Source organism: Pongo abelii, chromosome 10 (assembly GCF_028885655.2).
Source record: "Pongo abelii isolate AG06213 chromosome 10, NHGRI_mPonAbe1-v2.0_pri, whole genome shotgun sequence".
Classification (NCBI taxonomy): domain Eukaryota; kingdom Metazoa; phylum Chordata; class Mammalia; order Primates; family Hominidae; genus Pongo; species Pongo abelii.
In genome coordinates this window covers 46492224-46519948 of record NC_071995.2, presented here as the reverse complement: position 1 = coordinate 46519948, position 27725 = coordinate 46492224, and the positions used below count along the sequence as shown (strand labels likewise).

Below are 27725 nucleotides of genomic sequence, written 5' to 3'. Positions count from 1 at the left end.
CAAGGCAGGAGAATCACTTGAGTTTAGGAGTTTTAGACCAGCCTGGACAACAGAGTGAGACCTCATCTCACTCCTGGGCTCAAGTGATCCTCCTGCCTCAACCTCCTGAGTAGTTGAGACTACAGGCATGTGCCACCATGCCTGGCTAATTAAAAAAATTTTCTTTTTGTAGAGAAAGGGTCTTGCTATGTTGCCCAAGCTAGTCTAGAACTCCTGGGCTCAAATAATCTTCCTGCCTCGGCCTCACACAGTGCTTGGATTACAGGCATGAGCCATCACACTCTCACACTCTGCCCCAAGGTACATTTCTCTAACTTCAGAAGGTTTATCCATTTGGAAAGGCAGAGGGGCTCAGTGGCTCTGGCCAATTCATTCTTGGCTGAATTGTGCCACTTATGCTCCTGTTTAAAAAGCCAGAATGAAAAGAATTAAAAGAATTAAAAGAATTAAAAGAATGAAAAGAATTAAAAGGCCGGAGACAGTGGCTCATGCCTGTAATCCCAGCACTTTGGGAGGCTGAGGCAGGTGGATCACTTGAGGTCAGGAGTTCGAGACCAGCCTGGCCAACATGGCAAAACCCTGTCTCTACTAAAAATACAAAAATTAGCTGGGCATTGTGGCACACACCTGTAGTCCCAGCTACTCCGGAGGCTGAGGCAGGAGAATCGCTTGAACCCGGGGGGCAGAGGTTGCAGTGAGCCGAGATTGCGCCACTGCACTCCAGCCTGGGCGACAGAGTGAGACTGTCTCCAAAAAAAGAAAAAAAAAGAGAAAAGAAAAAGAAAAAGTAAAGAAAAGCCAGAACAACAGTTCCCTCTGCTGGAGAAGAATGGGATCTCCAGCTGTCTCCTAACAGGTGGTTCACCAAAGAGGCAGCTCAGAGAGGCAAGGAGACTAGGAGATTGAGCAGAAGACATTCCAGCCAGGCTTGGGAAGACTACCTTTTGTGTCCTCTAACAGGATCCAGGAAATGAGAACGTAAGTAAGACGAATTCAGCTTTTACCAGAAACTCAAGGTTGAGCCTTTCTTTAAAGAAATTCATTTGGAATTGGAAATGAGAGCAACTCTGAGGACTCATTAGTGAATTCCTCAGGGAAGGGGAATGATAAGGGCAGCAGTGGGATAGGCTGGAGTGAGGCCCTTTGGATGTGCACAGCATGAAGGTCAGCGTGTCTGTGGCTAGAGGGCAGTCACTGGAGAGTCTGGCAAGGAGAAGTCATTTGTCTCAATTGTCTCAAGACAAGAACACCCAAATCTCGCAGAGATTTTCTCTGTGACTCCAGTCAATGAACAGTATTCTGCGTGCCTGGACTTGTGTTATGGTGAGAGCTAGGCTGACACAAGATTTTCATACAACAAGGCAAGGAGTTGTCTCAAAGAAGGGCCAGATTAGACGGAATTTGTCTAGACTAAAGAACAGGGACCTCCTGGACCAAGAGGAGTGTCAGGTATGAAGCTAAGAATAAATAGGGTGGCCGGGCACAGTGGCTCACGCCTGTAATCCCTGCACTTTGGGAGGCCAAGGCGGGTGGATCACCTGAGGTCGATAGTTCGAGACCATCCTGGCCAACACGATGAAATCCCGTCTCTACTAAAATACAAAAAATTAGCTGGGTGTGGTCGCATGTGCCTGTAATCCCAGCTAGTCAGGAGGCTGAGGCAGGAGAATCGCTTGAACCCGGGAGACGGAGGTTGCAGTGAGCCGAGATCGCCCCACTGTATTCCAGCCTGGGCAACAAGAGCAAAACTCTGTCAAAAAAAAAAAAAAAAAAGAATAAATAGGAGAGCAGTGTTCAAAGCTGGTGTTGAGAGAGATTCAGCAAAGGAAAGGACTGATACAGGATTGTGCTTCCCTGGGCAGGACAGAAGGGAAAGCTTGGGCACTCAAGACCCCAGAGTAGAAGGTGAACGAACCCTGGAAGCTGGGTTGAGTCTGCAGAAGCAACCAGTATTAGAAAGAGGAAGGGTGAGCCTGGGAGGGACAGGAATCTCCCAACGGTAGACATAAGAGTTCTGGTCACTGGTCGGGGTGCTCTTCTGTGGGCAGTGAGTTGACTAGCCTCTTTCAGGGCCTAGATGAAATATCCTTTGAAGCCAGCCAGCATTTTTTGTACCTCAAGGAATCTTATGGTTAAAAATATTGTTTTCCAGGTATCCTATCCTGGCAAGTATGTCTTGAGTAGTGGACAACGATATTCTAGTCACAGGAAAGGTATATGTTCTATATGTAATAGTGAACTTACATATGATTTATAACTTTTCCTCCATCATCTGTTGTAAAGTTTTATGTGCTAGGTCTTAGGTACGTTACATACATTATTTTATTTAACGTCCACAATACATCTTTTTTGTTTGTTTGTTTGTTTTTTTGAGGCAGAGTCTCACTCTGTTGCCCAGGCTGGAGCACAATGGCATGATCTGAGCTCACTGCAACCTCTGCCTCCCAGGTTCGAGAGTTTCTCGTGCCTCGGCCTCCCAAGTAGCTGGGATTACAGGCGCCTGCTAACACATGCGGCTAATTTTTGTATTTTTAGTAGGGATGAAGTTTCACCATGTTGGCCAGGCTGGTCTTGAACTCCTGACCACAGGTGATCTGCCTGTCTCGGCCCCCCAAAGTGCTGGGATTACAGGTGTGAGCCACTGCACCCGGCCTCTCCACAATAAGTCTATAGGGCAGACATTATTGTCTCCATTTATAGGTGAGGAAACTGAGGCACTATGAATTTGCTTAGTGTGAGTTAGCCTCCTGAATTTGAACATCTTTGGATCCTTGATAAACTGAGTTTCTTTTTGTTTTTGAGTCAGTTTCACTCTGTCACTAAGCTGGAATGCACTGGTGCAATCATGGCTCACTGCAGTCTCAACCTCCTGGGCTCAAGTGATCCTCCCGCCTCAGCCTCCCAAGCACCTGGGACTACAGGCATGCGCCAACACACCTGACTAATTTTTTGTAGAGACAGGGTCCCACTGTGTTGCCCAGGCTGGTCTCAAACCCCTGGGCTCAAGTGATCCTTTTGCCTCAGCCTCCCAAAGTGCTGGGATTACAGGTATGAGCCACTGCACCTGGCTTAAACTGAGTTTCTGAAGTCAAGGATAGACCAAAGTATGTTTTCCACACCCATTTGCTTCTTTGATTTTTCTATTTTGATTCTTTATCAGGAGGAAAAAGTAGGAAGGAGGCAGGGACTGGCAGAATGTTTGATTATACGTGTTGACTCACCTCTGTGAGTTTTCATTATGACTCTAATAAGGAAAACTTGAGTGGGCCCTTTTGAGTTGAATGTTAATACACTCACACCTACTAGGAGGAAAAAAAGCCTACCGTTCTTCAAGGAAAAATTGTGAATGACTTAAAAATATCATGATAGTTAGAGTGTTAAGAATGAAAAGTGTGACTATTAATAGGTTCATTTTTATAGTTGCTGTTAAAGGCCTAGCTCAGGGACCAGGCAAGGAATGCGGCTGATTTGAACCACGGAATGGTTGAAGTGCTAAAACCAGATGGACAGAAAGGTGTCAAGCAGTTTGAGTGAATGTATTAACAAGGTGAAATCAACCAGGAAGAAACTGGGACCAGGGAACCATTCTGGAGACAAATGAGAGTCTTTCAAGATTGTTTAGCTTGTGGAAAAGGGTGAGTAGAGATTCAGGAATTGTGGGTTCCCTGAATTAATGGACATAGAATTTGGGATGAGAAAGACCAGGGTAAGCAAGGTAGATGTGGGCTTGCTAGGAGACGAAGAGAATGCTGTATTTTACCCATAATCTCCCTGCCCCACATTGTGAATTTCCCAAACCAGTTCTGAGGTAATAGAAAAATAGGAGGCATGTTCCCCATGGTGGTCCATAAGGTCAAACCCTTCCCAGCTAGCCACGTATTTCAAGAAACCTCAGCAGCACCAGGATTCGGAATCATCTGAGCTCTGTTGCACTTTTCTGCCCATATGTTAAAGAAAATGAGAACTAAGAGTTCACCATTTAACTTAGCAATATGTGAGTCATTGGTAAATGGATACAGCAGGGTTTTGTTTTGTTTTGTTTTGTTTTGTTTTTTAGAGAGAGAGAGTCTCATTCTGTTGCTCAGGTTGGAGTGCGGTGGCGTGATTATAGCTCAATGCATCTTCAATCTCCTGGGTTCAAGTAATCCTCTCTCCTCAGCCTCCCTAATGGCTGGGACTAAAGGTGTGTGCCACCATGCCCAGCTAATTTTTTTGATTTTTAGTAGAGATGAGGTCTCACTCTGTTGCCCAGGCTGGTCTAAAACTCTTAAACCCAAGCGATTTTCCTGCCTCGGCCTTCCAAAGTACTGGGATTACAGGCCTGGGCCACTGCACCCAGCCTGAAGCAGTTTTAATGGTGTGGTGATGGCAAGTGCCTGGGTTGGTGTGGGCTCAAGAGAGAATGGCAGATCTAGAGACAGGCTGGGCATGGTGGCTCACGCCTGTAATCCCAGCACTTTGGGAGGCCGAGGCAGGCAGATCATGAGGTCAGGAGATCGAGACTATCCTGGCTAACACGGTGAAACCCCATCTCTACTAAAAATACAAAAAATTAGCCGGGCGTGGTGGCGGGTGCCTGTAGTCCCAGCTACTTGGAAGGCTGAGGCAGGAGAATGGCATGAACCCGGGAGGCAGAGCTTGCAGTAAGCCGAGGTCACGCCACTGCACTCCAGCCTGGGCAACAGAGCAAGACTCCGTCTCGAAAAAAAAAAAAAGAAGAACCAGAGACAGAAAAAACAACTCTTTTTTTTCTTTTTTTTTGACACCGAGTTTCACTCTTGTTGCGCAGGCTGGAGTGCAATGGCATGATCTTGGCTCACCGAAAGCTCTGCCTCCTGGGTTCAAGCAATTCTCCTGCCTCCTGCCTCAGCCTCCTGAGTAGCTGGGATTACTGGCATGTCCAACATGCCCGGCTAATTTTTTATTTTTAGTACAGACAGGGTTTCCCCATTTTGGTCAGGTTGATCTTGAACTTCTGACCTCAAGTGATCCACCCGCCTCGGCCACCCAAAGTGCTGGGATTACAGGCATGAGCCACAGCGCCCAGCCAAAACAGACAACTCTTACGTCTACGGGAAACAGGGAAATAGGAAATGAGGGATTTTAAGATGGAAGAATTTTTTTTTTTTTTGAGACTGAGTCTCACTCTGTCGCCCAGGCTGGAGTACAGTGGCATGATCTCAGCCCACTGCAGCCTCCGCCTCCCAGGTTCAAGCGATTCTCCTGCCTCAGCCTCCCAAGTAGCTAGGACTACAAGTGTGCACCACCACGCCCAGCTAATTCTTGTATTTTTAGTAGAGATGGTGTTTCTCCATGTTGGTCAGGTTGGTCTTGAACTCCTGGCCTCAAGTGATCCACCCGCCTCGGCCTCCCAAAGTGCTGGGATTACAGGTGTGAGCCACTGGGCTCAGCCGGAAGAGGAAATTATAGATGGACAAATTAATGCAAGAGTGAGAAGAATTATTGGAGTGGTGTTTTGGAGAAGGCAAAAAGAAATGGGATCTGGTCAAAAATGGAGGGGGTTTGTCTTAATAGGTGCGTGGGCCATTCATTCATGATAATAGGAGATATATGAGCACAGATGCAGGTAGATGGATAGATGTGGTTTGTGATAGCTTATGGAAATTATCTACCAATTGCTTCTGTTTTCTCTGTGAAATAGAAGGCAACTCATTATGTGAGAATGAGGATTGGGGAGGAGGTGTTGGAGGTTTGAAGAAACAGGAGAAGGTAGGAAAAGGCCTCCAGGAGACTAGGAGAGTGAATGGAACCAGGAAATGTAGTTTGACTTCTGGGCAGCGATAATCACAAAACTCAAGCGGACAACAAGACCCGCTTGAGTTTGGTGATCATGAATTTAAAGCAAGGGCAATGGGCATGCTTTTTTTTTTTTTCTAGACTGTGAGTATAAACTTCTCTTTCCAGGAATTTTGATATAATCAGGATGGTAGTGGGGAGAGGAGGGTGGAGAAAGAAATGAGGGCAATAGCTTGAGGGGACCACGTGGCCAAGGGAGGTTTCTTCCCTTGCCCTTCCCCTGCCAGATGGAAGAGATTATAGCATATTTGTATACTGACGGAAATGATCTGGGAAGAAGGAGAATCTTGAGGGAGAAGGTGATAGTTTTAGGAGCAAAATCCTTGAGTAGATGAGAAGGGATGGGCTCCAGTACACAAAAGGAATCAGTTTATTCATTGAACCAGAGGGAATGGAGTGGAATGTTAGATGGGATGATGGAAAGTCTCTGATTCCTTCTAACTTTCTTAGTGAAATAAGGAACAAGGAAGTTAGCTCAGAGTGAGAATGGGAGAGGGGCTTCAGAGATTCAAGGAGGCAGATGTGAAATAGTTGACTTGAGGACTGGGAGAGTGACTAGGGGAATATGATAGGATTGTCAGGCTGCCCTGAGTTCCCACTTGACATCTATGGTTATGGTACTCATCACTCTAGTAAGACTAAACATCTTAGATAAAAGCCAAATACAGTCACCTTTGTCTCGACAGGTTTCTCTGGAGCACAACACTTTTCATGGCCTTATAATGAACTCCTAGAGGTCAGCCTGTGTAGCTCACAGCTTGGCCATGTGGGCACAGACTTCAACTCTGGGGCAATTCAAGTGGCTTCAAGAAAATACTAGGAATAGAACAAAATTACCACTGAATGTAATTTTCAGGTGACGATTGAATGATATGGTTGAAGCCAAACTTGGCAGAGGGTAGCCAAGTTGCCTGCATGTCTTTGTGAAAAGGATAGTGGCATCAGAAATACTATTCTATGGTTCCTTTTGTTATGAGGTCATGGATGATGGGCACAGTGCATAGCTATGCTAGGATCTGAACTATTAAAAAGGCTGTCAGAACTGGGAGATGAATGTCAAGGCTGGGATGCAATGAAAGCAGTCTGATCAAAGTGGGAGGTGGAGGTAACCTGCTACAGTTTTGGCTTTGAATTTTTTCCCGATTTTGAATCTGCTCTTATGAAGATGAAGCCCTAGGCTTAGCTCTATACATGACAAGCCCCTCATTCTTCAGGCTGTTGCTTAAACATTAATTCATTGAATTCTCTGTCTAAAGAGGGCCTCTTGTTGGGCATGGTGGCTCATGCGTGTAATCTCAGCATTTGGGGAGGCTGAGGCAGGAGGATCACTTGAGCCCAGTTTAAGACCAGCCTGGGCAACATAAGGAGACCCTACCTCTCCAAAAAAAAAAAAAAAAAAAGTTAAAAAAATAAAATAAAATAAAGTGGGCCTCTCCAAGTTACTCTTCATTACGGCATCGTCAAACTCAGTTGTCCGTAAGGGCCAGGCAGATAATGCTTATGAGTAAAGCAAGCTGGATAAGAAAACTGTACCATCTGAAGGGGAAGCTGCTACTTTATTCTAGCTGTTTGTTGTCACTTACAGCCACAGTTTAGGGCCAGTGGCCAAATCTAATTTTTTTTTTTTTTTTTTTTTTTGAGACGGAGTCTCACTTTGTTGCCCAGGCTAAAGTGCAGTGGCACAATGTCGGCTCACTGCAACCTCCGCCTCCTGGGTTCAAGTGATTCTCCTGCCTCAGCCTCCCGAGTAGCTGGGATTACAGGCATGCACCACCATGCCCAGCTAATTTTTGTATTTTCAGTAGAGACAGGGTTTTGCCATGTTGGCCAGGCTGGTCTTAAACTCCTGACCTCAGATGATCCACCCGCCTTGGCCTTCCAAAGTGCTTGGATAGGCTGGGCATGGTGGCTCATGCCTGTAATCCCAGCACTTTGGGAGGCCAAGGCAGGTAGATCACGAGGTCAGGGGTTCGAGATCAGCCTGACAAACATGGTGAAACCCTGTCCCTACTAAAAATACAAAAATTAGCTGGGCATGGTGGCAGGCTCCTGTAATCCCAGCTACTCAGGAGGCTGAGGCAGGAGAATTGCTTGAACCTGGGAGGCGGAGGTTGCAGTGAGCCGAGATTGTGCCACTGCACTCCAGCCTGGGCGACAGAGCGAGACACCGTCTCAAAAAAAAAAAAAAAAAAAAAAGGAATTATAAAGTCCTTGGATTACAGGTGTGAGCTATTGTGCCCGGCCCCCAAATCTAATTTTTAAAGAGAAGTCAGAAATGTTGGTTTTACATAAAATCTCTGGATTTTTAGATGTTGGTCTAAATTTTTTTAAAAAGCACTCTGCAAGCTGAGCATGTCATCAGGCTACATGTGGCCCCCAGGCCAGCAGTTTAGGACTTCTGTTCTATTGCATTGCCCCTTTATTTTCTCCCTAGCACTCGGCACAATTTGTATCTTGTTTATTTATTTACTAGTTTTATTGTCTGTGTTAATCGCTGTTGTATTTCCAGTGTCTTACACAGTGGCTGGCACAATCAATTCCCAATAAATAAATAATTGATGTTGGATTAGAGGGGGAGTCTGGCTTGGTGCTTTACTTAGAAGCTTTTTATATATTCTTAATATTATTGCATACATGATTTATACACATGAATATATAAGTATGTATGGGTTTATATATGTGAGTATATGTGCGTGTAGATGTACACCCATCTATATATGGCAAATATTTTCACTCAGTCTCTCTCTTGATTTTAACTTTATGATGTCTTTTGATACACAATTAAATAATTTTTTAGTAAAAACTGTCAATATTTTCTTTTAGGCTTCTGGGCTTAATGTCTAATAAAGAAAGATTTGCAAAACCCTGCTAAGAATATGCAAATATTCTATGTTTTCTTCTAATATTTCTGTAGTTTTATTTATTGAACTCTGTAATTCATCTGAAATTGATTGATTGAGACAAAGTCTTGCTCTGTCACCCAGGCTGGGAGGCGCGATCTCAGCTCACTGCAATATCTGCCTCCTGGGTTCAAGTGATTCTCCGGCCTCAGCCTCCCAAGTAGCTGGGCTATGGGCATGCACCACCAAGCCCAGCTAATTTTTTTGTATTTTTAGTAGAGACGGGGTTTCACCATGTTGGTCAGGCTGGTCTCGAACTCCTGACCTCAAATGAACTGCCTGCCTCAGCCTCTGGAATTTATTTCTGTGTATGATGTGAGGTAAGGTGGGAGGTGTTTATTATGCTAAGAAACATTTTTTTATTCTTTTTTTTTTTTTGAGACGGAGTCTCACACTGTCCCCCAGGCTGGAGTGCAGTGGCGTGATCTCGGCTCACTGAAAGCTCGGCCTCCTGGGTTCAAGCCATTCTCCTACTTCAACCCCCCCAACCCCAAGTAGCTGGGACTACAGGCGCCCACCACACGCCTGGCTAATTTTTTTGTATTTTTAGTAGAGACGGGGTTTCACCGTGTTAGCCAGGATGGTCTCGATCTCCTGACCTCGTGATCCACCTGCCTCGGCCTCCCAAAGTGCTGGGATTACAGGTGTGAGCCACCACGCCCGGCCTCTTTAATATATTTTTAAATTTGATCTGCCAGTGGGTTTGTTCATTTATATTTACATTGATCTATGGCTTCCTCTTTTCTACATTACCACTGCTGCTGCTGCTTCTTTTTCTTTCTTTTCTTTTCCTTTTCTTTCTGCTTTCTTCTTTTTTTCTTCTTTCTTCTTCTTCTTCCTTTTTCTTCTTCTTTCTCCTCCTCCTCCTCTTCCTCTTCCTCCTCCTCCATCTTCTTCTTCTTCTTTATTATTATTATTATTATTATTATTATTATTTTGAGATGGAATCTCACTCTTGTCACCCAGGCTGAAGTGCAGTGGCACGATCTTGGCTCACTGCAACCTCCGCCTCCTGGGTTCAAGCAATTCTCCTGAGTAGGTCGGATTACAGGTGTGTGCCACCATGAAGCTAAGTTTTGTATTTTTAGTAGAGATGGGGTTTCACAATGTTGGCCAGGCTGGCCTCAAACTCCTGAGCTCAGGCAATCTGCCCACCTCGGCTTCCCAAAGTGCCAGGATTACAGGCGTGAGCCACCGCACCTGGCCAGCCTACAAGTGCCCACAATCTTTTGTTTGTTTGTTTATTTTTGGGAAACAGAGTCTCACTCTGTCACCCAGGCTGTAGTACAGTGGCGCGATCTCAGCTCACTGCAACCTCCACCTCCTGGGTTCAAGCGATTCTCATGCCTCAGCCTCCCAAGTAACTGGGATTACAGGCGTGTGCCACACTTTTTTTTTTTTTTTTTTTTTTGAGAGGGAGTTTCACTCTTGTTGCCCAGGCTGGAGTGCAATGGCACGATCGTGGCTCACCACCGTCTCCACCTTCCAGGTTCAAGCGATTCTCCTGCCTCAGCCTCCCTAGTAGCTGGGATTACAGGCATGCGCCACCACGCCCGGCTAATTTTATATTTTTAGTAGAGATGGGGTTTCTCCATGTTGGTCAGGCTGGTCTTGAACTCCCAACCTCAGGTGATTGGCCCTGCCTTGGCATCCCAAAGTGCTAGGATTACAGGCATGAGCCACCGCACCTGGCCAATTTTTTGTGTTGTTTTTTTTTTTTTTTTTTTTTGAGATGAAGTCTTGCTCTTGTCCCCCAGGCTGGAGTGCAAATGGCACTGTCTCAGCTCACTGCAACCTCTACCTCCCGGGTTCAAGCGATTCTCCTGCCTCAGCCTCCTGAGTAGCTGGGATTACAGGCACCTGCCACCACGCCCAGCTAATTTTGTATTTTTAGTAGAGATGCGGTTTCACCATGTTGGCCAGGCTGGTCTTGAACTCCTGACCTCAGGCGATCCGCCCACCTTGGCCTCCCAAAGTGCTGGGATTACAGGTGTGAGCCACAGCACCTGGCTATTTTTGTATTTTTAATAGAGACGGGATTTCATCATGTTGCCCAGGCTGGTCTTGAACTCCTGAGCTCAGGCAATCTGCCCGCCTTGGCCTCCCAAAGTGCCAGGATTATAGGTGTGAGCCACCATGGCCAGCCTCTCAAGTTTTAATTCATGCTTGCCAAAAGTCAGTTGTGATTCCCCTTCTCCCCCGACAATTTATGCTAGTTTTACCATGTACCTGCAATTTTGTAATTTAATGAAATAATATTTGATTGTTTGTTTTTAGTTTTAGGTTTTTTTTTGAGACAAGGTCTTGCTCTGCCACCCACGTTGGATGGAGTGCATTGGTGCCATCACGGCCCACTGCAGCCTTAATCTTCCCACCTCAGCCTCCCAAGTAGCTAGAACTACAGGTGCTTGCCACCACGCCTGACTATTTTTTTTTTTTTTTAGTAGGGATGAGGTTTTGTCACGTTGGCCATGCTGGTCTTGAACTCCTGACCTCAAGTGATCTGCCCGCCTTGGCCTCCCAAAGTGTTGGGATTACAGGCATGAGCCACCACGCCCAGCCTTATTTTTGTATTTTTAGTAGAGACAGGGTTTCTAGTAGAGACAGGCACCATGTTGCCCAGGCTGGTCTTGAACTCCTGGGCTCAAGCAATTGGCCCACCTCAGCCTCCAAAGTGCTGGGATTATAGGCGTGAGCCACTACACCCAGACAAATGAAATATTTGAACTGATGGAATATGTGTGGAGAAAAAGGGCTGTGGCTTTTATTTTAATTTTATTTATTTATTTATTTTTTTTAGATGGAGTTTTGCTCTTGTTGCCCAGGCTGGAGTGCAACGGCACAATCTCGGCTCACCGCAACCTCTGCCTCCTGGGTTCAAGCAATCCTCCTGCTTCAGCCTCCCGAGTAGCTGGGATTACAGGCATGCGCCACCACGCCCAGCTAATTTTGTATTTTTAGTAGAGACGGCATTTCTCCATGTTGGTCCAGCTCTGGTCTCGAACTCCTGACCTCAGGTGATCCACCTGCCTCGGCCTCCCAAAGTGCTGGGATTACAGGCGTGAGCCACTGCGCCTGGCCTGGCAGTGGCTTTTATAAAAATGAAGCTGAGGCCGGGCACGGGCCTGTAATCCTAGCACCTTGAGAGGCCGAGGCAGGCAGATCACGAGGTCAGGAGTTTGAGACCAGCTCGAGCAACATGATAAAACCCCGTCTCTAGTGAAAATACAAAAATTAGCCGGGCGTGGTGGCAGGCGCCTGTTATCCCAGCTACTCGGGAGGCTGAGGCAGGAGGATTGCTTGAACCCGGGAGGTGGAGGTTGCGGTGAGCCGAGATCGTGCCATTGCACTCCAGCCTTGGCAACAGTGTGAGACTCCATTTCAAAAAAAAAAAAAAGAAAAAGAAAAGGAAAGAAAAGAAAAATGAAGCTGAATGTTTTGGAAAAACTCAGAAAAGGTGGGTCACTTAAAAGCTGGGAGCTAGGTGAGGTGGCTCATGCCTGTAATCTGTGCTTGTGCCAGGCAGAAGGATTGCTTGAGGCCAGGGGCTCGAGACTAACCTGGGCAACAAGTGAGACCCTGTGTCTACAAAAAATTTTTTAAAAAATTGTAGTAAACTTTGAGTTAAAATGGATTGGAGTTAGAAAATCACCATTTTGCAATTATCACAGAAATAACAGATTCACACAAAACCATCAATGGATACTAAAATCAGTGGGTGAAAGTTTGATGAAGAATAGGATAGTTGGCTGGGTGCAATGGCTCACACCTGTAATTCCACCACTTAGGGAGGGTGGGGCGGGAGAATCGCTTGAGCTCAGGAATTTGAGAATAGCCTGGACAACATAGCGAGACCTTGTCTCTACTAGAAATCAAAACAATTGGCTGGGTGTGGTGGTGTGCATCTGTAGTCCCAGCTACTTGGAAGGCTGAGGTTGGAGAATTGCTTGAGTCTGGGAGGTCAAGGCTGCAGTGAGCTGTGATCGTGCTACTGCACTCAAGCCTGAGCAACACAATGACACCTTGTCAAAAAAAAAAAAAAAAAAAGAATAGAATACTTACATTTTTCCAAAGAATCTTACCAGAAATTATTGGTTACAAAAGAAGAATGGTAACTTGACAGTGAAGAAAACCAACAATTACACCTTAAGTGGTCAAAGTTCACATTACCAGTAATGGGACAAAATGACATCATGAGCCTCCCGATATGATGTACTGAAGATATAATATCGCTTATTCCTGCCAAAGGTGTTTAAACTCAATCTAATCATGAGAAACATCCAAATTATGGAATATTCTACACAATGTCTTGCCTATACTATTACAAAAATGTCAATATTGGCCGGGCATGGTGGCTCATGCCTGTAATCCCAGCACTTTGGGAGGCTGAGGTGGGTGGATCACCTGAGGTTGGGAGTTCCAGACCAGCCTGACCAACATGGAGAAACCCCCATCTCTACTAAAAATGCAAAATTAGCCGGGCCTGGTGGCGCACGCCTGTAATTCTTGGGAGGCTGAGGCAGGAGAATCACTTGAACCTGGACTGAGGAGGTTGTGGTGAGCCATTGCACTCCAGCCTGGGCAACGAGAGCAAAACTCCATCTCAAAAAAAAAAAAAAAAAAAAAAAAATCAATATCATGAAACGAAGGTGGAGGAACTATTCCAGATTAAAGGATACTAAAGAGACATGCTCACTAAATGCAATGCTTGATCCTTAACTGGATCCTGGAAGGAAAAATTTTGCTCTAAAAGACATTAATGGCCAGTCTGGGCAACATAGTGAGACCTCATCTCTTTTATTTTTATTTTTTAAGATGGAGTCTCACTCTGTCACCCAGGCTGGAGTGCAGTGGTGTGATCTTGGCTCACAGCAACCTCCACCTCCCAGGTTCAAGCGATCCTCCCACCTCATTGTCCTGAGTAGCTAGCATTAGAGGCACCGGCCACCACACCTGGCTAATTTTTGTATTTTTAGCAGAGACTGGGTTTCACCATGTTAGCCAGGCTGAGACCTCCTCTCTTAAAAAAAAAAAAAAAGTTGGCCAGGTGTGGTGGCTCATGCCTATAACTCCAGCACTTTGGAAGTCTGAGGTGGGAGAATTGCTTGAGCCCAGGAGCTCAAGGCTGCAGTAAACCATGATCACCTCAATGCACTGCAGCCTGGGAGACAGAGTGAGACCCTGTCTGAAAAAAAAAAAACACAAAAAACGAGAGACATTTATGAAACAATTGGCAAAACTGAGAAATGCACTGTAGGTAATTATATAACAGCATTGTATCAGTGTTAAGATTTGCTGAATTTGATACCTATATGGTGAGTTGTTGTTAGGCGATATAAGCTTATTTAGAGGGAAAGAGGTATAATATGAGCAACTTATTCTCAACTATCTGAGAAAAAATAGATATTAGAGTAGAGACAAAGCAAAAAAGAGAGTGGCAAAATTAACAATGGGTTAACTTGGGTAAAGGGTGTAGAGAAATTCTTTCTACAAGTCTTACACATTTTCTATAATTTTGAAGTTACATTAGCAAGAAAAGTTTTTTAAAATGGTAGATTGACCTTATTGGTTTATTTCCTTTTCCTCCCAAATTTGCTAAAATGACATTATCATCATCATCATCACAATGATATTAACCTTCAAGGGCAAAGAGAATGGTCAAGGATACAAGAGCATATGAGATATTTCAGTAGAAATATCTTTTGGAAAATGCAAAGTGGACAGAAGGGTGGCAACTAACCTAACAGAGTAAAGAATGTTATTACCTAAGTTTCTGTAGTGGAGGATACATCTAGAATTGAGCTAATTCATCTGAGGAATCACATGATTCACTGTGAAGGCTGCTGATATGGTTTGGATTTATGTCCCTACCCAAACCTCATGTCAAATTGTAATCTCCAGTGTTGGAGGAGGGACCTGGTGGAAGATGATTAGATCACGGTGTCGGCTTTCCCCCTTGCTGTTCCCATGATAGTGAGTGAGTTCTCACAAGATCTAGTTGTTTAAAAGTGTATAGTACCACCCACCACCCCTTCTCTCTTCTCTTTTTCTCCTACTCCAGCCATGTAGGACATGCCTGCTTCCCCTTCGCCTTCCACCATGATTGTAAGTTTCCTGAGGCTTCCCCTGCCATGCTTCCTGTACAGCCTGTAGAACCATGAGACAGCTAAACATCTTTTCTTTATAATTACTCAGTCTCAGGTAATTCTTTAAAGCAACGTGAGAACCGACTAATATAGCTGGCACAGGTATAGACAGAAAATCTGGTGATTAAGTTAAAAAAGTCAGGATCCTCAAAATTAAGACCCTCAAAACCTTCTTCTGTCCTAGCCGCAGCATGCTAATAGATAAACATATAACCAATACCCAGAGAAGGAATAATAGGATTCTTCCCTGGAGAAATTATAGAGAGCCAGAGGAAAGCTCTGGAATGAAGCCCATAATGGACAACTCCCTCCATCAGCTTCTAGTTAGCTTTTTTTTGTTTCTTACTCTTAAATCAGAAGGAAAGCCAAGGATCACTAGTTATTTGAGATGAGTAATCACTGAGAAAAACAGAGACCAAAATAAACTCATATGAAAAAGGGCTCAGAGGGAAAAAGAGTCAATGCAAGGAAAAGAAGAGAACTTCAAATAAAGTATATATTCATGGAGAAAAGAGAGAAAATATAACAAAGGAAAATCAGAGGACCAAAAATGGTCCTTGGAAATTAAAATATAATAACCAAGATAAAATGTTCTTATCTACTGCATGAAGAAAAAAAAGCAAAAAAAAAAAAGTTCTGATATGAAGGTGTGCTGTTTTTCACATATTTCCACAAATCCTTTGATATACCTCCCCTCAAGAAGTGGAGCTTAGTTCCCCTTCCTTTGGGTATGGGCTGGATTTAGTAATTCTCTTCTAACAAATAGAAGAGGTGATGCGACAGTCACTTCTGAGACTAAGTCATAAAAATGCATTTTGGCTCCCTTCTTTCTGATCACTTGCTCTGAAGAAACTTAGGTGCCATACATGGTGGCGGGCGCCTGTAGTCCCAGCTACTCAGGAGGCTGAGGCAGGAGAATGGCGTGAACCCAGGAGGCGGAGTTTGCAGTGAGCCAAGATCGCGCCACTGGACTCCAGCCTGGATGACAGAGTGAGACTCCATCTCAAAAAAAATATATATATATAAGAATATTCAAACAGCTTATGGAGAGGCCCATATGATGAGAAACTGGGGTGTCTTGTCAATACCTACAGAGAAACTAAGGCCACCAGATATCCTGGAAATGGCTCCTTCAGCCCCCACCCACTCTTCAACCATTATATGGCTACAGCCCCTGCTGACATCCTGTCTGCAACCATATGAGAGATCCTGAGCCAGAATTATCAGGATAAGTTGCTTCTGAATTAACAGAAACAGTAAAATAATAAATATTTGCTGTTATAAGCCTGTATATTTTAGGGTAATTTGTTATACAGCAATAGCTAATTAACACAAGGTTGCAAGATAAAATTAAGGAAGCCTTCCAAAGAATAAATAATAATAATGATGATGAAGATAAATAAAATTAAGCCAGACATGGTGGCTCACGCCTGTAATCCCAGCACTTTGGGAGGCCAAAGTGGGCAGATTGCTTGAGCTTAGGAGTTCGAGATCATCCTGGGCAACACAGGGAGACTCCGTTTCTACTAAAAAATACAAAAATTAGCCAGACATGGTAGTGTGCACCTGTAGTCCCAGCTACTCAGGGAGGCTGAGCTGGGAGCATCGCTTGAGCCTGGGAGGTTGAGGCTGCAATGAGCCATGGTCGTTCCACTGCACTCCAGCCTGGGTGACAGAGCAGGACCCTGTCTCAAAAATAGTAATTAATAATAATTATAATAATAATATCAAGATTAATGTTAGAAGATCAATTTGGGAGACTTTATAGCTGACAAATGGTAGTTTGAAAAAGAATAAAGGAAACAACAAATTAAAAACTAAGGCCGGGCACGGTGGCTCACGCCTGTAATCCCAGCACTTTGGGAGGCTGAGGCGGGCAGATCACGAGGTCAGGAGATCGAGACCACCCTGGTTAACACGGTGAAACCCCGTCTCTACTAAAAATACAAAAAAATTAGCCAGGCGTGGTGGTGGGCGCCTGTAGTCCCAGCTACTCGGGAGGTTGAGGCAGGAGAATGGCATGAATCCAGGAGGCGGAGCTTGCAGTGAGCCAAGATCACGCCACTGCACTCTAGTCTGGGCAACACAGCGAGACTCCATCTCAAAAAAAAATAAATAAACAAATAAAAAATAAAAAATAAAAAATAAGGCTGGGCACGGTGGCTTACGCCTGTAATCCCAGCACTTTGGGAGGCCGAGGTGGGAGGGTCACCGAGGTAGGGAGTTCGAGACCAGCCTGGCTAACATGGGGAAACCCTGTCTCTACTAAAAATACAAATATCAGCTGGGCGTGGTCGCAGGCGCCTGTAATCCCAGCTTCGTGGGAGACTGAGTAACGAGAATCGCTTGAACCTGGGAGGCGGATGTTGTAGTGAGCCGAGATCACGCCACTGCACTCCTGCCTGGGTGACAAGAGCGAGACTCCATCTCAAAAAAAAAAAAAAATTAAAAATTGAAATAAAATTTCTCAGAAATGGAAAGCATAAATTTCCAGAATGAAAGAGCTCACGGAGTGTTCATAACAATGAATGAAAAAAGACTTACAATAAATTCCATCATTTTGAAATTTCAGAATACTACAGAACAAAAAGAAAGTCAAAAGTTTCCAGAGACCAGGCGAATTGGCTCATGCCTGTAATCCTAGCACTTTGGGAGACTGAGGCAAGCAGATTGCTTGATTGCAGGAGTTTGAGACCAGCCTGGGCAACATGGCAAGACCCCATCTCTAGACAAAAATACAAAAAATTAGCCAGGCATGGTGGCGTGTGCCTGTAGTTCCAGCTACTAAGGAGGCTGAGGTGGGAGGATCGCTTGAGCCCAGGAGGCAGAGGTTGCAGTGAGCCAAGATTGTGCCACTGCACTCCAGCATGGGTGACAGAGCAAGACCCTATCTCAGAAAAAAAAAAAAAAAAAAGCTTCCAGAAAGAAATGAATTAGTTACATACAAAGGAATGTAACTGGAAGCTAGAGGACAATAAAAACATAGCTTCAAAATTTTCAGAAAATGATTTTCAACCTAGAATTCTCTATCTGGAAAAACTGTCAATCAAGTGTGAGTGTATAGAATAAGGCCATTCTGGACTCATAAACATACCTCCTATGCATTCTTATAAAGCTTCTTGGCATATTGCAGGAACAGGAGGGAGTAAGCCAAGAAAAAAAAAACATGGGATCCAGGAAACAGGGAATACTACCTTGGAGAGAGGCAACAGGCTTTGAGAATGAACAGTCTAGACTACCGCAGGATAGGCAGTTTGGGAAAAAATGGAACTGACAGATTGCTGTGTTTTGAGTGATTGAAAAAAATATCATTGGGCTTTTGGCAGAGCTGTTGAAGTGTTGGGGAAAGAAGTAACAATCAGTACATACAGAACCAACAAATGAAAACATGGTGGCAGTTCATTTTTTTTGTTTTTTGAGACAGGGTCTCACTCTGTTGCCCAGGCTGGAGTGCAGTGGTGGGCAATCTCAGCTCACTGCAACCTCTGTCTCCCGGGCTTAAGCAATCCTCCTACCTCATCCTCCAGAGTAGCTGGGACTACAGCCATGCATCACCATGCCTGGCTAATTTTTGTGTGTTTTTTTGGGGGGTAGAGACGAGGTTTCCCCATGTTGTTCAGCCTGGTCTCTAATTCCTGGGCTCGAGGAATCCACTCACCTCGGGCTTCCAAAGTCCTGGGATTACAGGCATGAGCTACCATGCCAGGCCAGGAATTCTTAACTCTAGGGATAAACAAAAAGTCTCTAGGGATAGGAAAAATGAAAGGAAAAGTTACAGTGACATTATTTGGCTTAGCAGTGAACCTTTTTTACATAGTTATAAGACTGCAAGACTACTGATTTAATATCACATTAATTTTCTATTGCTGCATCACAAATTATCATAAATTTAGTGACTGAAAACATCTATTTTATTTTGTTTTATTTCTTAATTATTATTATTATTATTTTGAGAGGGAGTCTCCCTTTGACACCCAGGCTGGAGTGCAATGGCATGATCTCGGCTCACTACAACCTCCACCTCCCGGGTTCAAGCAATTCTCCTGCCTCAGCCTCCTGAGTAGCTGGGATTATAGGCGTGTGTCACCACGCCTGGCTAATTTTTGTATTTTTAGTAGAGACGGGATTTCGCCATGTTGATCAGGCTGGTCTCAGGTGATACAACCTCCTTGGCCTCCCAAAGTGCTGGGATTACAGGTGTGAGCCACCATGCCCAGCCTTATTGATTTGTATTTATTTATTTATTTTTGAGATGGAGTTTTGCTCTTGTTGCCCAGGCTGGAGTGCAATGGTGCAATATCAGCTCACTGCAACCTCCACTTCCTGGGTTCAAGTGATTCTCCTACCTCAGCCTCCCGAGTAGCTGGTATTACAGGCACCTGCCACCTTAGTAGAGAGGGGGTTTCACCATGTTGACCAGGCTGGTCTCAAACTCTTGACCTCAGGTGATCTGCCCACCTCGGCCTCCCAAAGTGTTGGGATTACAGGCGTGAGCCACTGCGCCCGGCCTGAAAACAACATCTATAATCTCACAGTTCTGTAGGTCAGAAGGCTGGAGCGGCTTGATTGAGTTCTCTGCTTAGAGTATCACAAAGCTGAAATCAAGGTTGGCTGGGCTAGGGTCTTATCTAGAGACTGTAGAGAAGAATCTACTTCCAGGCTCATTCAGGTTGTTGGCAGAATTTAGCTCCTGGTGGTTATAGCGCTGATGCCTTGCTGGCTCTCAGCCAGGGGCCACTCTCAGCTCCTAAAGGCCACTTGCATTCCTTGACATGTGGCCCCCTCTTTCCTCCTCCTCCTCCTCCTCTTTTTCTTCTTCTTTTTTTTTTTTTTTTTTGAGACGGAGTCTCGCTTTCTCACCCAGGCTGGAGTGCAGTGGCGCTACTCGGCTCACTGCAAGCTCTGCCTCCCAGGTTCATGCCATTCTCCTGCCTCAGCCTCCCCAGCAGCTGGGACTACAGGTGCCCGCCACCGCGCCCGGCTAATTATTTTTTGTATTTTTAGTAGAGACGGGGTTTCACCGTGTTAGCCAGGATGGTCTCGATCTGCTGACCTCAAGTGATCTGCCCGCCTTGGCCTCCCAAAGTGCTGGGATTACAGGCGTGAGCCACCGCACCCGGCCAAACTCTCTGCTTTTAAAGAGTTTATGTGATTAGATAAAGCTCATTCAGATACTCTCCCTCGTTCCATATAAATTAACAATCACAGAGTGGTATCTCAGTTTTTCAGAGGTTCTACCCACACTCAAAGGGGAGGTGATTACACACAGGCAAGGTTTATTGAGGATAATTCTTAGAATTCTGCTTATCTTGAACCTAAAATTATGATATACCTATACTGGAAAAAGAGCGGGGGATGGAAAGTGTGTGGTATAAGAAAGCTAAATTCTTAGCTGTCATAATGGCAAGGCAATATATAAAACCCAGAATGAAGCTGGGCACAGTGGCTTGCTCCTGTAATCCCAGAACTTTGGGAGGATGGGGCAGGAGGATTCCTTGAGGCCAGGAGTTGGTAACCAGCCTGGGCAACATAGTGGGATCCAGTCTTTACAAAAAAATTAGCGGGGTGTGGCTCTGCTTAGAGTATCACAATACCTGTACTCCTAACTGTTCAGGAAACTGAAGTGGGAGGATCACTTAAGCCCAGGAGTTCGAGGCTACAGTAAACTATAATAGTGTCATTGCACTCTAGCCTGGGTGACAGAGCAAGACCCAGTCTCTAAACAAACAAAAAACATCCAAAATGGATAAATAAATATATACCACATAGGCTGGGGGGGGGATGGCTCACATCTGTAATCCCAGCACTTTGGAAGGCCGAGGCGGGCGGATCACTTGAGGCCAGGAGTTCGAGACCAGCCTGGCCAACATGGTGAAACCCCGTCTCGACTAAAAAATATAAAAATTAGACAGGTGTGGTGGCATGTGCCTGTACTACCAGCTACTCGGGAGGCTGAGGCAGGAGAATCATTTGAACCTGGGAGGCGGAGGTTGCAGTGAGTAGAGACTGAGCCACTGCACTCCAGCCTGGCGACAGAGTGAGACACTCCATCTCAAAAAAAAAAAAAAAAAGAATCTGCATTTACACATACAGTAGTCCCCTCTTATCCTCGGTATGCATTCCAGACATTCCAAGACTCCCAGAGGATACTTGAAACTTCAGATGGTACCAAACTCTATATACACTATGTATTTTTTCCAAACAGTAACAGGTGGATAGTGAATATGCTAGACAAAGGGATGATTCTCTTCCCAAGTGGGATTTTCCCAAGTGCAAAATTTCATCACTCTACTCAGAAGGGCATACAATGTAAAATTTGTAAATTGTTTACTTTGGGAATTTTCCGTTTAATATTTTTGGATCACAGTCAACCATGAATAATGGAAACCTTGGAAGACAAAACCATGAATAAGGAGGGACTACTATATTAAGTCAAAGTAAAATTTAAAGTTCATTATGTGAGCTGGGCTTGGTGGCTCACATCTGTAACCCCAGCACTTTGGGAGGCCGAGGTGGGCGGATCACTTGAGGTCAGGAGTTTGAGACCAGCCTGGCCAACATGGTGAAACCTCATCTCTACTAAAAATACAAAAATTAGCCAAGCGGCGTGGCAGGTGCCTGTAACACCAGCTACTCGGGAGGCTGAGGCAGAATTGTTTGAACCTGGGAGGCAGAGGTTGCAGTGAGCCCAGATTGCACCACTGCACTCCAGCCTGGGCGAAAGAGCAAGACTCAGTCTCAAAAAAAGAAAAAAAAAAAAAAAAAAGGTTAAATTGTGGATTAAGAAAAGACATACACTGAACTTTTCTCTTTTTGAGATGGAGTTTTGCTCTTGTTGCCCAGGCTGGAGTGCAATGGCACGGTCTCGGCTCACCACAACCTCCGCCTCCCAGGTTCAAGCGATTCTCATGCCTCAGCCTCCTGAGTAGCTTTGGCCTCCCAAAGTGCTGGGATTACAGGAGTGAGCCACCGCTCCCAGCCACAATTTAATCTTTTAAAAAATTAACTCACAAATGATTAGACTGTGATGAGTCTACTGTAATTACATTCAACTTTCTTTCTTTTTTTTTTTTCAGATGGAGTTTTGCTCTTGTTGCTCAGGCTGGAGTGCAATGGTGTAATCTAGGCTCATTGCAACCTCTGCCTCCTGGGTTCAAGTGATTCTCCTGCCTCAGCCTCCCAAGTAGCTGAGATTACAGGCGTCCGTCACCACAGCCAGCTAATTTTTGTATTTTTAGTAGAGACGGGGTTTCACCATGTTGGCCAGGCTGGTCTTGAACTCCTGACCTCAGGAGATCTGCCCACCTCGGCCTCCCAAAGTGCTGGGATTACAGGTATGGGCCACCGTGCCAGGCCTCAACTTTCATCATATAGTATTTGTTAATTGATCCAAGCTTGCTAGCTTGATGCCTAGTAGCAAGATTATGCCAGGGGTGTGTAGTTGGTAGGAATTCGTAGGTGCTGATTAGGTGAGCGAGCCAGACCCCAGCAACAAATTGGTCACATTTAGTTCAAGATACCTCTCAGAAGGATGGGATTAGTGGTAACTGGTTGCCATGTCAAATGGTGATTTCACTAAATTCTTGTCCCAGAAGGAAAATTCCTATTTTCTTTGGAAGAATATGTTTGAACTCCTATATTGAGTTTTCAACAATAACTCCAATGGAGTTTGAGGGGCTTTTTTTTTTTTTTTAAGACAATCTTACTCTATCGCCCAGGCTGGAGTGCAGTGGTGCAATCTCAGCTCGTTGCAACCTCCACCTCCTGGGTTCAAGAGATTCTCGTGCCTCAGCCTCCAGAGTAGCTAGGATTACAGGTGTGTGCCACCACCCCTGGCTAATTTTTGTATTTTTAGTAGAGACGCGGTTTTGCCATATTGGCAAGGCTGGTCTTGAATTCCTGGCCTCTAGTGATCTGCCCGCATCAGCCTCCCAAAGTGGTAGGATTACAGTTGTGAGCCATTGCGCCTGGCCAAAGTTTGCGTTTTAAACACAGGAAACAAATCAAACTATTGTTTTGGTATTTGCATATAGTAGTTGGACTATATAATTATGATTCTCTGATGTGTGTGCAGATGTGTGTGTATGTAAAAGAGAGAGGGAGAGAGATGAGGGATCACAAAGAACCCATCCAGTTACTCTTTCTCTTGCAGAACACTATTCTGAAGTTGTAGAATGTTGTTAACTCTCAGGAAGTTGCCCAGGGGTTATGGGAGGAGGCTGCAAGGTTTTGACTCTATACAGTAGTTAAGTCAAGAATTCTGGCCATTAGCAAAGTTACCTTTTAGCTCCAGTGAATGGTGAGCTCCTAAGAACCACTTGCTGGGGAGAAGTGAATAATTCTTTTTTTTTTTTGAGATGGAGTCTCGCTCTGTCACCCAGGCTGGAGTGCAGTGGCACAATCTCGGCTCACTGCAAGCTCCGCCTCCTGGGTTCACGCCATTCTCCTGCCTCAGCCTCCCCAGTAGCTGAGACTACAGGCACACGCCGCCACGCCTGGCTAATTTTTGTATTTTTAGTAGAGAAGGAGTTTCTCTGTGTTAGCCAGGATGGTATCGATCTCCTGACCTCATGATCCGCCCGCCTTGGCCTCCTAAAGTGCTGGGATTACAGGCGTGAGCCACCGCGTCCGGGCGTTAATAATTCTTTATGAAAGCCCAACCGACATTTGAATTCAGGGTTTGGGGGTTAACAGATTCACCTAGAAAGGTTGACCATCAATCATTTGTACAGTGGCCTGCTTACAGGAAAAAGACCTGCATCATTTGTCCTCATAAATAATGTGTTTAAGAGCACAGACAGATAAGTTAGACAATTTGGAATCAAATTCTGGCTCTATTGCTGTGGTCTTGCATAAGTAAGTTAACCTCTTTGAGCCTCAGTTTTCTTTTCTTTTTTTGGGGGGCGGGGACAGAGTTTCGCTTTTGTCGCCCAGGCTGGAGTGCAATGGTGCGATCACGCCTCACTGCAACCTCTGCCTCTTGGGTTCAAGCAATTCTCCTGCCTCGGCCTCCCGAGTAGCTGGGATTACAGGCATGTGCCACCACACCTGGCTAATTTTTGTATTTTTAGTAGAGGTGGAGTTTCACCACATTGGCCAGGCTGGTCTCAAACTCCTGAACTCAGGTGCTCCATCCGCCTTGGCCTCCCAAAGTGCTGGGATTACAGGCGTGAGCCACCGTGCCCGGCCTGAGCCTCAGTTTTCTTATTGATAAAAGGGAACAGTAATACCTACCTCACAGGAATGTTAGAGTATTAAATGAAATTAAGCATGTAGCGTGCTTAGTACAGTGCCTGGTATACTGCATAATAAGTAGTTGTTTATTATAAAGTGCTTGAGCCAACAAAAGTACGGATTAATTAGAAACTGGCAAGTTGAAATCCTTTGTCCATATTTTGAAAGAGTAACTGGAGGATGTAAAATTGGGGTGGAGGGGAAGTGAGCAGGGAGTAGGGGTGGCATATTTGATGTTCAATCTTCCCTCTAACTTTACATTCCACAGGTTTGGCCAAGCCTCCTGCCTCTGATTTTCTGCCACCAGAATGAGAAAACTTAGATAGTAGATGATATCGGGATACTTCTCTGTCATCCCACAGAGGGCTCTGGTTTTTATAAAGTAAAATCTTCCGCTTTGTCTAGTCTATAAATAAATGATGCCCAGGCCTCTTTGGATTAGTATCAAGTCTTGTTCAACAGTGCTTAAGTAGCTAACTGGGTAGGACAACTGGTCAGCTGTATACTCAGTTTCTTCGTGGTGAGAGAATTCTATCTAGTAGGGGTAGGTAGGATTGGAGCAGCCAGGAGAGGCTTAATCTTGGCCTGGAAAAAGGGAAATTTGTAGGTTTCCCAAAGAGTTTGTTTTTCTGAAAGAGGGTAGAGAAGAGCTCCTCTTTATTTGGAGATAAAGACAGTCCCATGGCATAATGCTGGGACTCAGTTGGGGTTGGGAGGGGAAGGGCTTGTATAAGGATATTAAGGAGTCTCTAAGGTCCATCAGGGGTACCCTTTGTACAAATCTTGCCTGGAAGCTGGATAGTAAAACAGAACTTCTTTGATGGAATTGCAGAGGACAGAGAGTGACCAATGGAGGCCTGTGTAAGATTGTTCTTTACAATCTTTTTTTTTTTAGATGGAGCCTTGCTCTGTTGCCAGGCTGAAGTGCAGTGGTGCGATCTCAGCTCACTGCAATCTCCGCCTCCCGGGTTCAAGCGATTCTCCTGCCTCAGCCTCCTGGGTCGCTGGGATTACAGGCATGCACCACCATGCCCAGCTAATTTTTTTTTTCTATTTTTTTTTTTTTTTTGAGATGGAGTCTCACTCTGTTGCCTAGGCTGGAGTGCAGTGGCTCAATCTCGGCTCACTGCAACCTCCACTTCCTGGGTTCAAGCGATTCTCCTGCCTCAGCCTCCTAAGTAGCTGGGGTTACAGGCGCACACCACCATGCCCGGCTATTTTTTGTATTTTTAGTAGAGATGGGGTTTCACTATGTTGGTCAGGCTGGTCTCGAACTCCTGACCTCGTGATCCGCCCACCTCGGCCTCCCAAAGTGCTGGGATTACAGGCGTGAGCCACCGTGCCCGGCTCTTTTTTTGTATTTTTAGTAGAGATGGGATTTCACCATGTTGGCCAGGATGGTCTCAATCTCTTGACTTCATGATCTGCCTGCCTCAGCCTCTCAAAGTGCTGGGATTACAAGCGTGAGCCGCTGTGCCCGGCAACAATTCATCTTTTAAGATGTAAATCAATTGTCATATCTCCTGTAAAGCCTCCCCTAGCTTCCTGTTTTACAATTATTCAAACTTATTGTTTCATCCATTCACCCTACAAATATTTATGCAACCTCTATTATGTGTGAGGCATGGCTAGGCATTTTGAATTTAACGTAGATCTGCTCACTGCCTACTAAAAATTCAATGGCTCTCTATAAAGTTAAAATGCTTAGCATGGCTAACAGCATCCTCAATTATCTGGCCCCTTCCTAGTTTTCAACGTCTGCCTCCCAGCACCCCTCCACTTTACCCTTTATCTGTACCCACGAACTTGGAATTCACTTAATAAGGTTCTCTCTTAGGTCTCTGTTCCTTTGTCTGTGCTATATCCCCTTCTTTTTTTTTCTTTTTTTTTTTTTGAGACAGAGTCTCGCTCTGTCGCCCAGGCTGGAGTGCAGTGGCTCGATCTCGGCTCACTGCAAGCTCCGCCTCCCGGGTTCACACCATTCTCCTGCCTAAGCCTCCCAAGTAGCTGGGACTACAGGTGCCCGCCATCACGCTCGGCTAATTGTTTGTATTTTTAGTAGAGACGGGGTTTCACCGTGTTAGCCAGGATGGTCTTGATCTCCTGACCTCGTGATCCACCCGTCTCGGCCTCCCAAAGTGTTGGGATTACAGGCGTGAGCCACCGCGCCCAGCCATCCCCTTCTTTTTAGTGAACTCCAATCATCCTTTAACACCCAGTTCTGGAAGCATTTCCTGTGTGAAGTCTTCTCTGAAGGATTCCCCCATCCTCCACTCCACCGTTCTTATTCCAAATCCAATAGTATCAGGTACTTCCTTCTTAATGGCTCTAGAACATTCCATATTTAATGTAATCATACAATATATTGCAATTTTTGTTTGCACATTTATCTTTCTCATCAGATAGTCGCTTTATAGCAGAGGTCTTAACCCTAGTCACCAACATAATGCCTGGCACATAAAGCCTGGTGCTTAACAAATGTTGGTTAAATGAGCAAATGAATGACTAAGAATACACTTATTTGGTTGAACAAATTGTGTGTCTTTTTTTTTTTTTTTTGAGATGATTTCACTCTGTCGCCCAGGCTGGAGTACAGTGGTGTGATCATGGCTCACTTCATCCTTGACCTCCTGGGCTCAAGTGATTCTCCCACTTCAGCCTCCCAAGTAGCTAGGACCACAGGCATGCACCACCACACCCAGCTAATTTGTGTAACTTTTCACAGAGATGGGGTCTTACTATGTTGCCCAGGCTGGTCTCGAACTCCTGGACTCAAGCAATACTCCTGCCTTAGCCTCCCAAAGTGCTGGAATTGCATGTGAGCCACTGCACCTGGCCCAAATTGTGTGTCTTAATAAGGATAGTAAATGACAGGAGAGCAAAGCTGAAAGGATATTGTCCCTATTCCACAATTTTAACTAGTGTAACTGTTGGTCTTGGAGGATAAATCTCTAACCCCAGGTAGGAAAATAAATAGCTAGGAAGTGGCTATGAAGCGTCTAGGTAAAGAAGTGGCCCTTCTAACCCTCTACCCTATGTTCCCCTTACTTGTTTCTTCAGTTGTGTTCCTTTTCTTGTTCCGAAAGGAATTTTGATATCCCAATAGATACAAGTTGAAGAAGGCCATCTCAGATCCTCCCTGGCCTCTTCTGGAATGTCCAGGTTGGGGCACTGGACTCTGTGCCTGGTAACCATGGTAATGTCCTAAGAATTACCACAACTGACACTCCCTTTGTCTAATGAGGCACAGGATTTATAGGTTCACAGTGGAGCTGGAGTGGGAGTGCGTTAAATAACTTCAGGAAAATGGAGGAATCAATTGTCAGTACACCTTTTCTTGACCTAGTCTTCCAGTGTAAGCTTCAGAAGGCAGTGAGTAGAAAGAGCACTGACCTGGGCTCATATCTTAATTATGCCATATTCTAGGTGTCTGCCTTTGAATAGATTAACTAAGCCTCCATTTTTAATTTTAAATTAAAAAAATGACAATGACAATATCTGACAGTTATGAGAATCAAATGAGATAATATATGCATATTTCCTTAGAACAGTGTTCAACACATAATGGAAACTTAAATTTTTTTTTTTTTTTTTTTTTTTTTTTAGAGTCTCCCTCTGTTGCCCAGGC

General features: G+C 44.9%; 1 protein-coding gene across 1 annotated transcript in view; it reads right to left on the bottom strand.

Annotated features, from left to right (window-relative positions):
• The window catches only part of SPMIP11 (sperm microtubule inner protein 11), a 39454-nt gene extending 12162 nt beyond the window's left edge, over positions 1 to 27292 (bottom strand). Inside the window, exon 1 of the mRNA XM_002823214.3 lies at positions 27146 to 27292. Within this exon, the coding sequence (XP_002823260.1) occupies positions 27146 to 27224 (79 nt within the window). The 5' untranslated portion in view covers positions 27225 to 27292. The remainder of the gene's footprint in view (positions 1 to 27145) is intronic.
• Between the last annotated feature and the right edge of the window lie 433 nt (positions 27293 to 27725).